Genomic DNA, 11,400 nt, shown 5'->3' with positions numbered 1-11,400 from the left:
AGCATGATTCTGTTTCAGCAGAGCCTCAGCTTCACTTCAGGGTTGCTCTTACTGGCAGGTAATTAAAACCTCATTTACTCTTTTTTTGTTGTTGTTTGCCACAAACACCTGTTTTCTGTTAAATTAATTTTAAAACATCCCCTGGTGTTTGAGTTGAATCTTTTCTGTATTGCTGGTTCAATATATGGGATCAAATTTCAAATCAGGACATTTTCTGATGATTCATAAAACGTCAAAATTATTAAAATAAATTTTTGTGAATTCCCACTTATGTAATAATATTGATCAAGCTCCTTATTTTAGTTTTAAGTTTAACGGTGTGTGATTATAGCTTGACTGTTTTTCTATAATTTAGCCTTGATTCACTGTTTTTCATTCTTACTCTAAAAATAGAATGTAAAGTTTTTATAAGTGAGATCATAGACAGGTTATAGACAGTTTAATTTATTTCTGCACAGTTACAAGATGTTATGGTAAACTGGTGTGTAAAGAAGACAGAAGTGGTCCGACTCACGATTCCATGCAGGCTGTGTTTGACATGCAGCCCTTCAGGCCAGCTGTAAATCTCAGTAACCCCACCATCGCCAACATCTCCTTCACGCTGTACGCTGTCCTTGGAGTGGTGAGTAAATATCTGCAAACTGAGAGAAAATTAACCAATAATCTAATAGGATGTGCCACAATCATTCCTTATTTTCTGCTTTTCAGAATGAAAAGGCTCAGTTACTCACTACGTTTTTGTGGCTCAGACTGGTAGGTTTCATACATGCATAGATAATTCGGTTTACACTGATTAGGAAGTTCACTGACATTTATTTCTGTTTGCTGGCTGCAGTTCTGGCACAACGAGTATTTAGTTTGGGAGCCTGAGGAGTGTGACGGTGTCACCAGGATTTCTCTCCCTGTCAAAGAGTTGTGGTCTCCAGACATCATTGTTTATGAGTTGTAAGTTACCTGTTTTTTTTGTGTGTTTTTTTTTTTTGCTTGATTTATTTTTTAGCATTCATGGACCTTCAACATTCATTTAGATAGTAACTGAATGTCATGATGTTTACTGTTTCAGTGCATCTTTAACTTTGAGTGTCTCACATATTGGACAGTGCAACTTCTACTTAAGCAGAAGTAGAAACTGCTCTTTCAAGATAGAGAAGTTATGCAAGTTCACAGATAAACTAAGACTCAACGTGGATACATAAAGTATATAAGGATCTGCATTATGGTGATATGAAATATCTTCTCAGAAGAAAACAAGCTGGTTGGGCGTATTTATAAAAACCATGCTGCCTTTAATGTGTGTCAGTTGATAAGGAGTCATGCTGCATACATTTTGCAGATGACTGTATTTGTGTGTATCGTTTGATAATGTTAGTGTTGCTGGAACTGCAGCATGGGTCCCTGCCCCTCCCCTTTCTTTCAGCCTGTTTGTATGGCAGAGTTAGAGCTGCAAACAGGCCTGAGACTAATTAAAACCCTAGAGTTATACTTTAATGGTGACAAAATTTTAAACTACTAAACCAGAATTTGCTTGGAGAGACTATATGTCCTGCTTGGGTTGGGAAAGTCTGGGAATCCCCCAGAATAAGCTGGAGGAAGTCCCTGAGGAGTGGGATGTCTGGTGTTCCCTCCTGGATCTGCTGCACAGATCAAACTCAAAGAGCTTCTCCTAAAACACAGCAGAAACATCTTGAATGTTTGCACCTCTCATCTAGAGCCTTATAATAAGGAGGTATGCAAACTCTGGAGAATTCAAAGCAGTTCATCATAAAGTTATCCAGATCATACAAATAAAAAACACAGGCATACATACGAGGGCCACGCAGTAAACAGACATTATGTTTTCTGTGAAAATACATCTCCTAATCTACTTCATTGTCCCTTGCTGCTTCCTCCTCCACCGCCTTCCAAGTGTGGATGATGATGTTTCCCAGGCGTGTCCTTACGTCTACGTGAACCACACAGGACACATTCGCTGGGACAGGATGCTGCGGCTTGTCTCAGCCTGCAACCTGGAGATCTTCAGCTTTCCTTTTGATGTGCAGAACTGCACATTCACATTTGGCTCCTACATGCATACAAGTAGGAAAGCTTTCTTGGTGTTTTAACAAGAAAAAAATAAACAACGGGGAGCCAATATCAACATTCTTCTTATTGCTGCGCTCGCTCACACTGCCTGGTAATTCTTGTTCTCAGTACGTGACGTGAGAGTCAGTCCAGCTCTGACTTTTAGCGAGATGTCAGAAAACTCAAAGCAATACCTGGAAGCCAGTGGAGAGTGGGAGCTGGTGGAAATACTGGGGGAGACGTCCATCCTGCAGTTTGGGATCGACGAGTGGGACATCATCACCTTTTGGGTTTGAGAAATTAATTTTTACTGATTTTACCAGATTTAAATGTACAAATCCTGTTGCTAGGGAACTGTGGTTTGTTGTCTGCAATATTGGATTGAAAGTAAGTGACTTTCAATCCAATATTGCATCTGGCATGTTGACAGTATATTAGTAAAAATTGTTGCCTAGGAGCAGCATTAGAGAGCACCTTGAGAGAGCCAGTTCAATATCCAGCAATAGATTATCTTTTGAAAACAGTCGAGTCATTTGTGCTTCCATACAATCAAAATGGCAGCAGAGTATTCAGGTGTAGAAAATGTGACGTCACAGCTAAAAGGTCATGAACTTCCTTTAGGATTCAGCATAAATCAAAACCACAGGTGTGTAAATGTGCACGAATTAAAATTAGCTCACTTTAGGCTGACTGTTTTTCTCTTGTCCATTAGGTGGTCATAAGGCGGCGCCCGGTGCTCTACGTGGTCAACCTGCTGATCCCGAGCTCCTTCCTCATGCTCATTGACATTCTGTCCTTCTACCTGCCCCCCCACAGTGTGGACCGGGCCTCCTTCAAAATGACCTTGATCCTGGGTTACACTGTTTTCCTGCTCATTATGAACGACCTGCTGCCCAGCACAGCTAATGGGACGCCCCTTATAGGTCAGGGATTGTGTTAAGGGCATACTGTTATAAAATCAGGTCTGTGTTGGTTAAAAAGAGTTTGTTACCAAACTGCTAGAAGATTTTGTAACATAGTCAAAGTAACTTTTGTAAAGAAATGTTTTTATATATTTGTCAAATTTGACAATATGACAGTATAATGACAGATAATTTGTGAAAAATTTGAGGTCCTCTGCTTTCTCGCAGGACCTGCAGAACCCACTCAGTCAGAAGTGACCAATCAGAGCCAGGAGGAGGGTTTTACCGCTGTTAATCACTCTTGTGTTCACCCTTTTGCTCTTTGCTTTTTGAAAACGCCATACTGCAGCTTTAACGTGTTACTTATTCATCTTCATCAGGTATCTATTTCTCCGTGTGTCTGGCTCTCATGGTCATCAGTCTCCTGGAGACGGTCATCATCACCAACGTCCTCCATCACAGCTCCATGAAGTATAAGGACGTTCCAAACTGGGTTAGAGTCATTGTCCTCAAATATATCGCAACCATGATCTGCTACCGGTGGCCCGAAGGTGTTTCTCCCACTCTTAAAACACGAGAAGACAAACCTGAGAGTTCAAACGGCAGCACAGGCGCGTGGGTCATCCAGCCAGTCAGCCAAGCAGCCGACAGGCGCCGAACCTACAACGGAGGTAAGCAGGGAATTAGAATGTACATCAGATTTTTTTTTTTACCTTTTATTAAATCATTATATTTTTCAGAGATAAATAAAAACTGGATTGGAAATATCAGGAAATGTATATTTTTATTTTGTAAGAAGGGTGTCCTAGTCTTTTTACATTTGCAATGTGCAAACCTGTTCATTTTGAGGGTAAAAAAAGCACTAATCTGGATTCCGTCTCCTCTGTGTAGACACAGTTTCTCTGCCCGAGCTGCAGCTGATCTGTCAGTACCTGAAGGACCTCCACGCACATCTTCTGTCGGTGCAGAAGGAGAGCGAGCTGCTGGACCAGTGGTGTCATGTAGGATACGTCCTCGACTTCCTGCTCTTCCGCATCTACCTGCTTCTGATCAGCTGCTACGCCATGGTCATTATCACCATGTGGTGCATCTGGATCAGTCAGACCTAACTGAACACGGATCAAATGTGTCAAATAATCACAACCTGATGTAAGGTGTATTTATTACAAATATACTCAGACTTGGTTTCCTGAGATAGTGATGGAGTTTGTGTTTGTTGTTGAAACTGTATGTATTTTGTGTTTTAAAGTTATAATATGTGCAGCAGTTATAAAAAAAAAAAATACATTTTGATTAACAGAAAATTGTGATTGAAGTCAATTTCTCATTTGTTTTAAAGTTTATTTTGTCAGAAAGTTCTTAACTGTTACCTTTTTTTTCCTATGTACTCTTATGTACCATCCATACTTTAGCAAACACATTTATATGTATATCAGCATGTCATGTAGAAATATGCCATGAATAAATGACATTATTTATTTAGCAATTTTTGCTGTTAACATCATTTAAATAAAATATGACAATAATATAAAATGAGAAGCCAGAGCTTCTATTATGTCTTTTTTTTTGTATGTGTGTACTATAATTTTAACCTGAGTCATTGCATAGTTGTACATTTATTATTGTGTCTTGGTAGTTTGTTTTTTTTAATTGTCCATTATTTTTAATGGAAGAAGTTTGCAGTTTAAATTAGTTTGTTGTTGATTCATGTCACAGAAGTGTATCCTGAAAGAATTTAAGAACCAGTTGTAAATCCAAACACTATCTTTACGCAAATACAGCCATAAGATACTACAGAGGCAGTAAAGGACGTGAGTCATGCACCAGTGTCCCAAAAGTCAATATTAGCTGCTGGAGGAGGTAACGGTTACGGATGAAATCATGTGACAAGAACAGAGACATCTCCGGTTGATGAGTTGGTCTACAGAACATAATCTAAAGAACCTGGTGTGAAAATCATGAAGAGTTCAAATATCCAACCTCTTGCACTAATCCTTATTTTTTTCAATCTGTTTCACGGTAAGACAATCTTTTGACATGTACATTTTGTCTTGTTTTTATATTTCTACATTAAGTCTTGTCTCAATATGTAGATGCAAATAACATAGGAAGTAGAATTTTATTTTATCTGCTATAAATTATGTTTTAATTTCATGTCTCCTTTTCAAAGGTTGTGTAGCAGCTTTAAACTGCTCCAGTCCATCCCCCGAGTCCCTGTTTAAGGAGCTTGAAGACCAGTTATTCCGTAAGAACCTCATCCCACCTGTCGCAAACTTCTCAGAGCCGCTCAGAATAACACTCAGCATCACTGTGGTTGGGATTTTAGGAGTGGTGAGTCCAAACTATTCATTCATCGAAAAGAATTTTTGCCAACAATGTAAACGGGCCAGCATGTGGTGAGAGTGGATGGTTGATTACGTCGAGTTGCTAACTTAAATGGTGACATAGAAAGAAAGATCAACTTCCTTTAAGAGAGAAAATCTCCAGCAGAACCGGCCTGTACATGCATGGGGTTTTGGAAAGAGAGAGCAGACCCACACAAGAGCCTAGAAGTAACTTATGTTCTTTAAGATAATTATTTACCTATAGATATGTATTTGTAAGACTGGTTAAATTAGCTTTCTGTATGTATTCAAAAGCACTGAACAGTGGTCATACTCATCATCATCTTGCAGTAATTTAAAAAATGTTTCATTTCTAGGATGAAAAAGCCCAAACACTGACAACTTTTTTATGGCAAGTTCTGGTAAGAAAATAATGAACTAATTGATACAAAGCTCATAATAACAAAGCAAATTTCTGCAGAATCTCAACATTTTCTCTCTATGCATATGTTTTTTATTAAATATACAATGTGAAATTTGATCTAATTCTCCGTTGCAATAATAATGAACTTCTGTTTGATGTGATTAATCTCCTGAGCAGGGTTTTTTTTTTTTGTAATGACATAGGAGTGGAACATACCAGGACTCAGCTGGGATGAGCAGAAATGTGGAACTGAAAGAGTCTCTGTACTTCGGGAAAAGCTTTGGGTTCCAGATGTTCACATCTCAGAGTTGTAGGTCTAATCTGTTTTCATTCTTTGGTGGGGTTTCTATTAGAAATATTAAAGAAGTATTATCTAACAACTTTATTTCACAGTAACTTAGTATTACAAGGGAAGTTTTAATCAAAATGTTTTTAGAACAGCCAGGAACAAAACTCAGTTTATTTTGTCTCGCTTTTCTTTTTTATTTCAGTATGGATGAGAACAAATCTCCTCAAACTCCCTACGTTTACTTAAACAACACAGGTCATGTTTATGATGATAAACCCATCAGAGTGGTCAGCTCCTGCAAGCTGGAAATCTACAACTTTCCATTTGATATCCAATATTGCACGTTGACGTTTGGGTCATATTTACACTTTGGTGAGAAAACTATACAACATTTCCATTACAAAAGAATTATATCTGAACTCTGTGGTGCTTCCTTGTTATATTTTGATGTGAAAGCAAGTTTTTACCTATGAAATATTATACGTTTATATTGTAAGTGTATAGTAGCAAAGTGTTTCACTTTCAATGGCTATTGACTGACTACTGAGCTCTGAAAATGAATGTTTGTCAAGCTTCGGAAATACAGATGCTTCCTGGCAGGACAGGAGAAGAGACTCTAAGTGGATCCAAAGGTGTGCTGGAAACAAACGGAGCGTGGGAACTCTCCGAAATAAAAGTGTTTCCTTCCGAACTGGAGCTCGATGTAGGAAGCTACTCTGAACTCAAGTTTCAGGTGGGCTTGGTTTTTGCTATTATATGTTTCTTGTTTTTGTTTTTTTTTTTTGTTTTTTTGTAAAAAGGCATGCATGTCAAAACTGCAGTTACAACAGTTCCAGAATCAAGAAACACTCATTTAAAACAGGGACAAATGTATGACTAAAACAGATTCTGCTTTAATTTTAGCTTTCTGTGAAAATGATTTTTCTTTGAGGAAAGAAATCGACAGATTCAGAATTACAGCAAAACAAAATATAAAATTGTCTAGCATGAGATGTTACTATGCACATTATGTGGTGGCCTGGTATAGTATAGTATATTACAGTAAAGTTTAGCATAGCCTAACACAGCATAGTTTAGCATATTATGTCGTAGTGTGTAATAGTATAGCGTATTATAGTAAACTATAGTATAGCGTAACATAAAATAGCGCTGTGTTGAATAGAGTAATACATTAGTAGAGTATAGTATAATTTTGTATATTATAACATAGTGTGGTATAGTAAAACAAGGAATAGCACACCAGGGCATAATATAGTATAGTGCAGTATTGCATGGCAATGTGTGGTGCAGTATGGTCAATATATAATATAGCATTGTGAATAAAGTTTAGTAAAATGTAACATAGTGTGGTAAAGTACAGAGCAATATAGTATAGTGTGGTACAGTATAGTGTGGTATAGTATAGTGTGGTATAGTGTAGTGTGGTATAATATAGTGTGGTACAGTATAGTGTGGTATAGTATAGTGTGGTATAGTATAGTGTGGTATAGTGTGGTACAGTATAGTGAGGTATAGTATAGTGTGGTATAGTGTAGTGTGGTACAGTATAGTGTGGTATAGTATAGTGTGGTATAGTATAGTGTGGTATAGTATAGTGTGGTATAGTGTAGTGTGGTATAGTATAGTGTGGTACAGTATAGTGTGGTACAGTATAGTGTGGTATAGTATAGTGTGGTACAGTATAGTGTGGTATAGTATAGTGTGGTATAGTATAGTGTGGTATAGTGTAGTGTGGTACAGTATAGTGTGGTACAGTATAGTGTGGTACAGTATAGTGTGGTATAGTGTAGTGTGGTATAGTGTAGTGTGGTATAGTATAGTGTGGTATAGTGTAGTGTGGTACAGTATAGTGTGGTATAGTGTAGTGTGGTACAGTATAGTGTGGTACAGTATAGTGTGGTATAGTGTAGTGTGGTATAGTGTAGTGTGGTATAGTATAGTGTGGTATAGTATAGTGTGGTACAGTATAGTGTGGTATAGTGTAGTGTGGTACAGTATAGTGTGGTACAGTATAGTGTGGTATAGTGTAGTGTGGTATAGTGTAGTGTGGTATAGTGTAGTGTGGTATAGTGTAGTGTGGTATAGTGTAGTGTGGGATAGTATAGTGTGGGATAGTGTAGTGTGGTACAGTATAGTGTGGTATAGTGTAGTGTGGGATAGTATAGTGTGGGATAGTATAGTGTGGGATAGTGTAGTGTGGGATAGTATAGTGTGGGATAGTATAGTGTGGTATAGTGTAGTGTGGGATAGTATAGTGTGGGATAGTATAGTGTGGGATAGTATAGTGTGGTATAGTGTAGTGTAGTATAGTATAGTGTGGGATAGTGTAGTGTAGTGTACTATGGTGAAGGACTTTGAGCTCTATACTATCGCTGTGTCCTTCCTGTGTATCATCTGCAGCTGGTCCTGCGCCGCAGACCAATCCTTTACGTGGTGAACCTGCTGGTCCCCAGTTGCTTTCTCGTCACTGTGGATCTCATCAGCTTCCTGCTGCCTCCTCAGAGTGTGGACAGAGCCTCTTTCAAGATGACCCTCATCCTCGGCTACACCGTCTTCCTGCTCATCATGAACGACTTGCTGCCAGTCACAGGAGGCAGGACACCCCTGATCAGTAAGGGACACCTTAGATTTGGTACATCTTCAATTTTGCATACAATACAGCTAAATTGTTCCTCTAAAAGGTGCACGTCAGTTACAGCTGCAAAAGCATTCAATGATATTTGATAGAAATAGAGTCTGAAGTATATTCATAATCTACACAACAGTATTACAAAAACTCCAGTGAGAAAAAGTACTAAAGAGGTTTGATTAACAATCACAAGCAAAGGGACAAAACAGCAATCAATAGCATATGATTGTTTCTTTAACCAGATAAAGTTTCTCCTTCAGTCTAAATGTTCAGTCTGTGTTGGCTCAGCCTCACACTTCATCCATTTTTCTATTGAACAGCACACTTCATCAATAGCAATGTTTGCACAGGCATCATGTTTAGATCTTATAAGAAAGTTCTGATCTAAACAGAAATGAGTCAGTGACTTTGCTTAACTTGAGCTATGCTCTCTGTGTGTGTGACAGACACGCCTCTAAAATTATGTCAACCTGCTGTCTGTGAGGACATGAGCAGCAGGTTTATCTAGTTGTTATCTAAACTTTGTTTCCTGATCAGGTTTCTCACTCCCAAATAAATACATACAAACATACAAAAACAAGCGTGAAGTATCCTCCAGCAAAATATATTTAATGAGCAATCTCCTCATTGAGGATAAATCAAGTCAGATTTAATAACTTGGGTCAGTCTAAATTACTCTGATGTTTCCTACAGACGTGTTCTTCTCCATCAGCCTGGCTCTGATGGTGGCCAGCCTCCTGGAGACGGTCTTCATCACCAACATCCAGTTCAGCTCCAGCCAGTACAGTGCTGTGCCTCACTGGCTGAGCGTACTGGTGCTGCGTTATCTCGCCATTGTTGTTTGTTTGTCTCCAAAGAAGAGCAACAGAGTTACAGTCTGCCTCAACCCGTCTTACAAAGGTAAAGTATTTTGTGAAATAAATAAGAATCACAGCAAACGCCATATTTGTTGTGAAGTTTGGGATTCGAACAAATTCTAAGTAGTAGATTAAATGCAAGTTTCATATCTCCAACAAAGAGCATTTCAAGTTTTAAATATGTATATTTATTTTCCCTTTATTAACAACTTTTGTGCACACAGAAATATCTCAATACTGTATATAAAACACCAGGCAAAAGTTACAGAAAAGAAAGAGGACATTAACCCTCTGCATAGAAATGAAACTCACAATTATTTTTGAAATGAACCACCGGATAAAGTTTCAACACTTTTGCTGGTGTTGCATAAAAAGTGCATACATTCTGAATACATTCTTATGTCTCAAATGTATTCAGATGTTTTCAGTACAGAAAGCAAATAAAAAAAGTGCAATCAAAAGCTACCTTCTTTCATCACCATAAATCTGTATTACAGAAATCAAGAATGAATTTAGAAAGGCTTTAAACCAAACAATACACACATAGAAAAACAGAATCACAAGACAAGCTTTTTTCTTCCTGAAAAAAGTTAAAAATAAACTTTTCTTTGCCTGTAGACAAACTTTTAAAAATGGCCGTTCGATTTTCAATTGCATGTATCAAAAATGGTGTAAAGCCATCAGAAATCCTCTTGTTTCCTCAGATCCAACAGCAAACACAAACTCCGTCACCATCTCAGGAAACCAGGACATCTCAAAGGAACCACAACCAGTGAAAGCGTCCACCTCTCCTGCAGCTCCCCCAGAGCCGGCTCTGGAGGAGCTGAAGAAGCTAACCAGACATCTCTCAGCCATCCGTCTCCAGGTGGACAAACACTTCCAGGGGTCCAGAACCGCAGAAGAATGGCAAATGATTGGAATAGTAATCGACCGTCTGCTGTTTTACTTGTACATAGTCTTCATCATTGCGAGCTTCATCACCATTACAGGTATCTGGATCTGGAATAATACATATGCCCCATAAGTTACATCTGAAGGGATAAAAATACCAAGAGTTTAATGTTTTTATTTCTATCAAATCTGCTCATTTCCATAAAACCAAATGAAACAGAGGTTACCTTTATTTAAACTCAGTTACATACAGTTAAGCTTCTCTTCAGGGAGATTCTATGTAGAGTGGTGAAAAATTTTACATTTTTTTAATGATTTTATTCATAGCATTAAAAGGATTATAATACTTTATCTGAAGTAATAAAAAATTGATTTTATTTTTGTTCATTTTTCTGATTTTTTTTTTTTTTGCACCAATGTACATTTTGTTTGTAAGTCATTAAAAGTAATAGATTACAAGATTAGAAAAGCGTTTTTGTTTGTTTTTGTTTTAAAGCAATGATCTTATAAAGTTAAACTCAGTGAAAACATAAGTCTGAGTATTAGAAATAATCAGCATATTTCACAACAGCTGTAGCAAACATATTTTTTTTTTGCCTAAAAACTGGCTAACAACATATTTATGGCTGAAAACGATACATTAAATTAATGTATTTGGATGAGAAAATTGCCAAATATAAAACCATCTGCAAATCATTGACTGTTGTTTCATGCTGACATTTTGTCATGCATCTGTGAATTTAGAGGTGAAAATGCTCTCATAAGACAAAGTGAATGCATAGCAGTGGTGAAGAAAGCAGAGACCCTGCACAGATTTGTTACAGTCGTATTCAACTGCAGTCCACTACCTTGGCTTCTGTCTAGGTTTTGTTGTGACGGTTCTGGTCTCACCTTACTGACTGTATTCAGCATAGCAGTCAGTAGCTAACTGTCTAAACTAGTCTATACCAGTGAAAATGTTTATGGCTGCTTCCTTTGACCACCTGTCTAAGTCAGGTGTCAGCAACCTTTTTCAGCTCAAAG

The 11,400-nt window shown here is 37.8% G+C and overlaps 2 protein-coding genes across 3 annotated transcripts; both read left to right on the top strand.

Annotated features, from left to right (window-relative positions):
* LOC122838530 (5-hydroxytryptamine receptor 3A-like) lies at window positions 1-4,496 on the top strand. Its single transcript, XM_044129242.1, has 9 exons — window positions 1-58; window positions 459-622; window positions 709-753; window positions 836-945; window positions 1,907-2,076; window positions 2,191-2,351; window positions 2,774-2,984; window positions 3,344-3,634; window positions 3,855-4,496. The coding sequence occupies exons 1-9, from the start codon at window positions 4-6 to the stop codon at window positions 4,070-4,072; spliced, it is 1,425 nt and encodes a 474-aa protein (XP_043985177.1). The 5' UTR covers window positions 1-3; the 3' UTR covers window positions 4,073-4,496.
* Window positions 4,497-4,873: 377 nt separating this feature from the next.
* Window positions 4,874-10,846, top strand: LOC122838529 (5-hydroxytryptamine receptor 3A-like). Of its 2 annotated transcripts, XM_044129240.1 has the most exons (9): window positions 4,874-4,982; window positions 5,134-5,294; window positions 5,665-5,709; window positions 5,915-6,021; window positions 6,203-6,372; window positions 6,573-6,733; window positions 8,401-8,611; window positions 9,323-9,529; window positions 10,191-10,846. In XM_044129240.1, exons 1-9 carry the CDS (start codon window positions 4,922-4,924, stop codon window positions 10,508-10,510), a joined length of 1,443 nt encoding a protein of 480 aa, XP_043985175.1. In that variant the 5' UTR covers window positions 4,874-4,921; the 3' UTR covers window positions 10,511-10,846. The 2 variants fall into 2 exon arrangements, with proteins under 2 accessions (XP_043985175.1, XP_043985176.1); XM_044129241.1 differs by lacking the exon at window positions 9,323-9,529 and having other exon boundaries at window positions 4,890-4,982; window positions 10,191-10,728.
* Window positions 10,847-11,400: the final 554 nt, after the last annotated feature.

Source organism: Gambusia affinis, linkage group LG10, assembly GCF_019740435.1.
Source record: "Gambusia affinis linkage group LG10, SWU_Gaff_1.0, whole genome shotgun sequence".
NCBI lineage: Eukaryota > Metazoa > Chordata > Actinopteri > Cyprinodontiformes > Poeciliidae > Gambusia > Gambusia affinis.
The sequence above is the reverse complement of the archived record's forward strand: the minus strand, read 5'-3'. Positions and strand labels throughout refer to the sequence as shown.

Excerpts from the sequence above, each read along its gene's own strand:
- LOC122838530 (XM_044129242.1), top strand. The coding sequence starts at position 4 with ATGATTCTGTTTCAGCAGAGCCTCAGCTTCACTTCAGGGTTGCTCTTA. Across the intron at positions 623-708 it reads TGTACGCTGTCCTTGGAGTG|AATGAAAAGGCTCAGTTACT; the intron begins GTGAGTAAATAT and ends TCTGCTTTTCAG. Across the intron at positions 3,635-3,854 it reads GCGCCGAACCTACAACGGAG|ACACAGTTTCTCTGCCCGAG; the intron begins GTAAGCAGGGAA and ends TCCTCTGTGTAG.
- LOC122838529 (XM_044129240.1), top strand. The coding sequence starts at position 4,922 with ATGAAGAGTTCAAATATCCAACCTCTTGCACTAATCCTTATTTTTTTC. Across the intron at positions 5,710-5,914 it reads CTTTTTTATGGCAAGTTCTG|GAGTGGAACATACCAGGACT; the intron begins GTAAGAAAATAA and ends GTAATGACATAG. Across the intron at positions 9,530-10,190 it reads CCTCAACCCGTCTTACAAAG|ATCCAACAGCAAACACAAAC; the intron begins GTAAAGTATTTT and ends TTGTTTCCTCAG.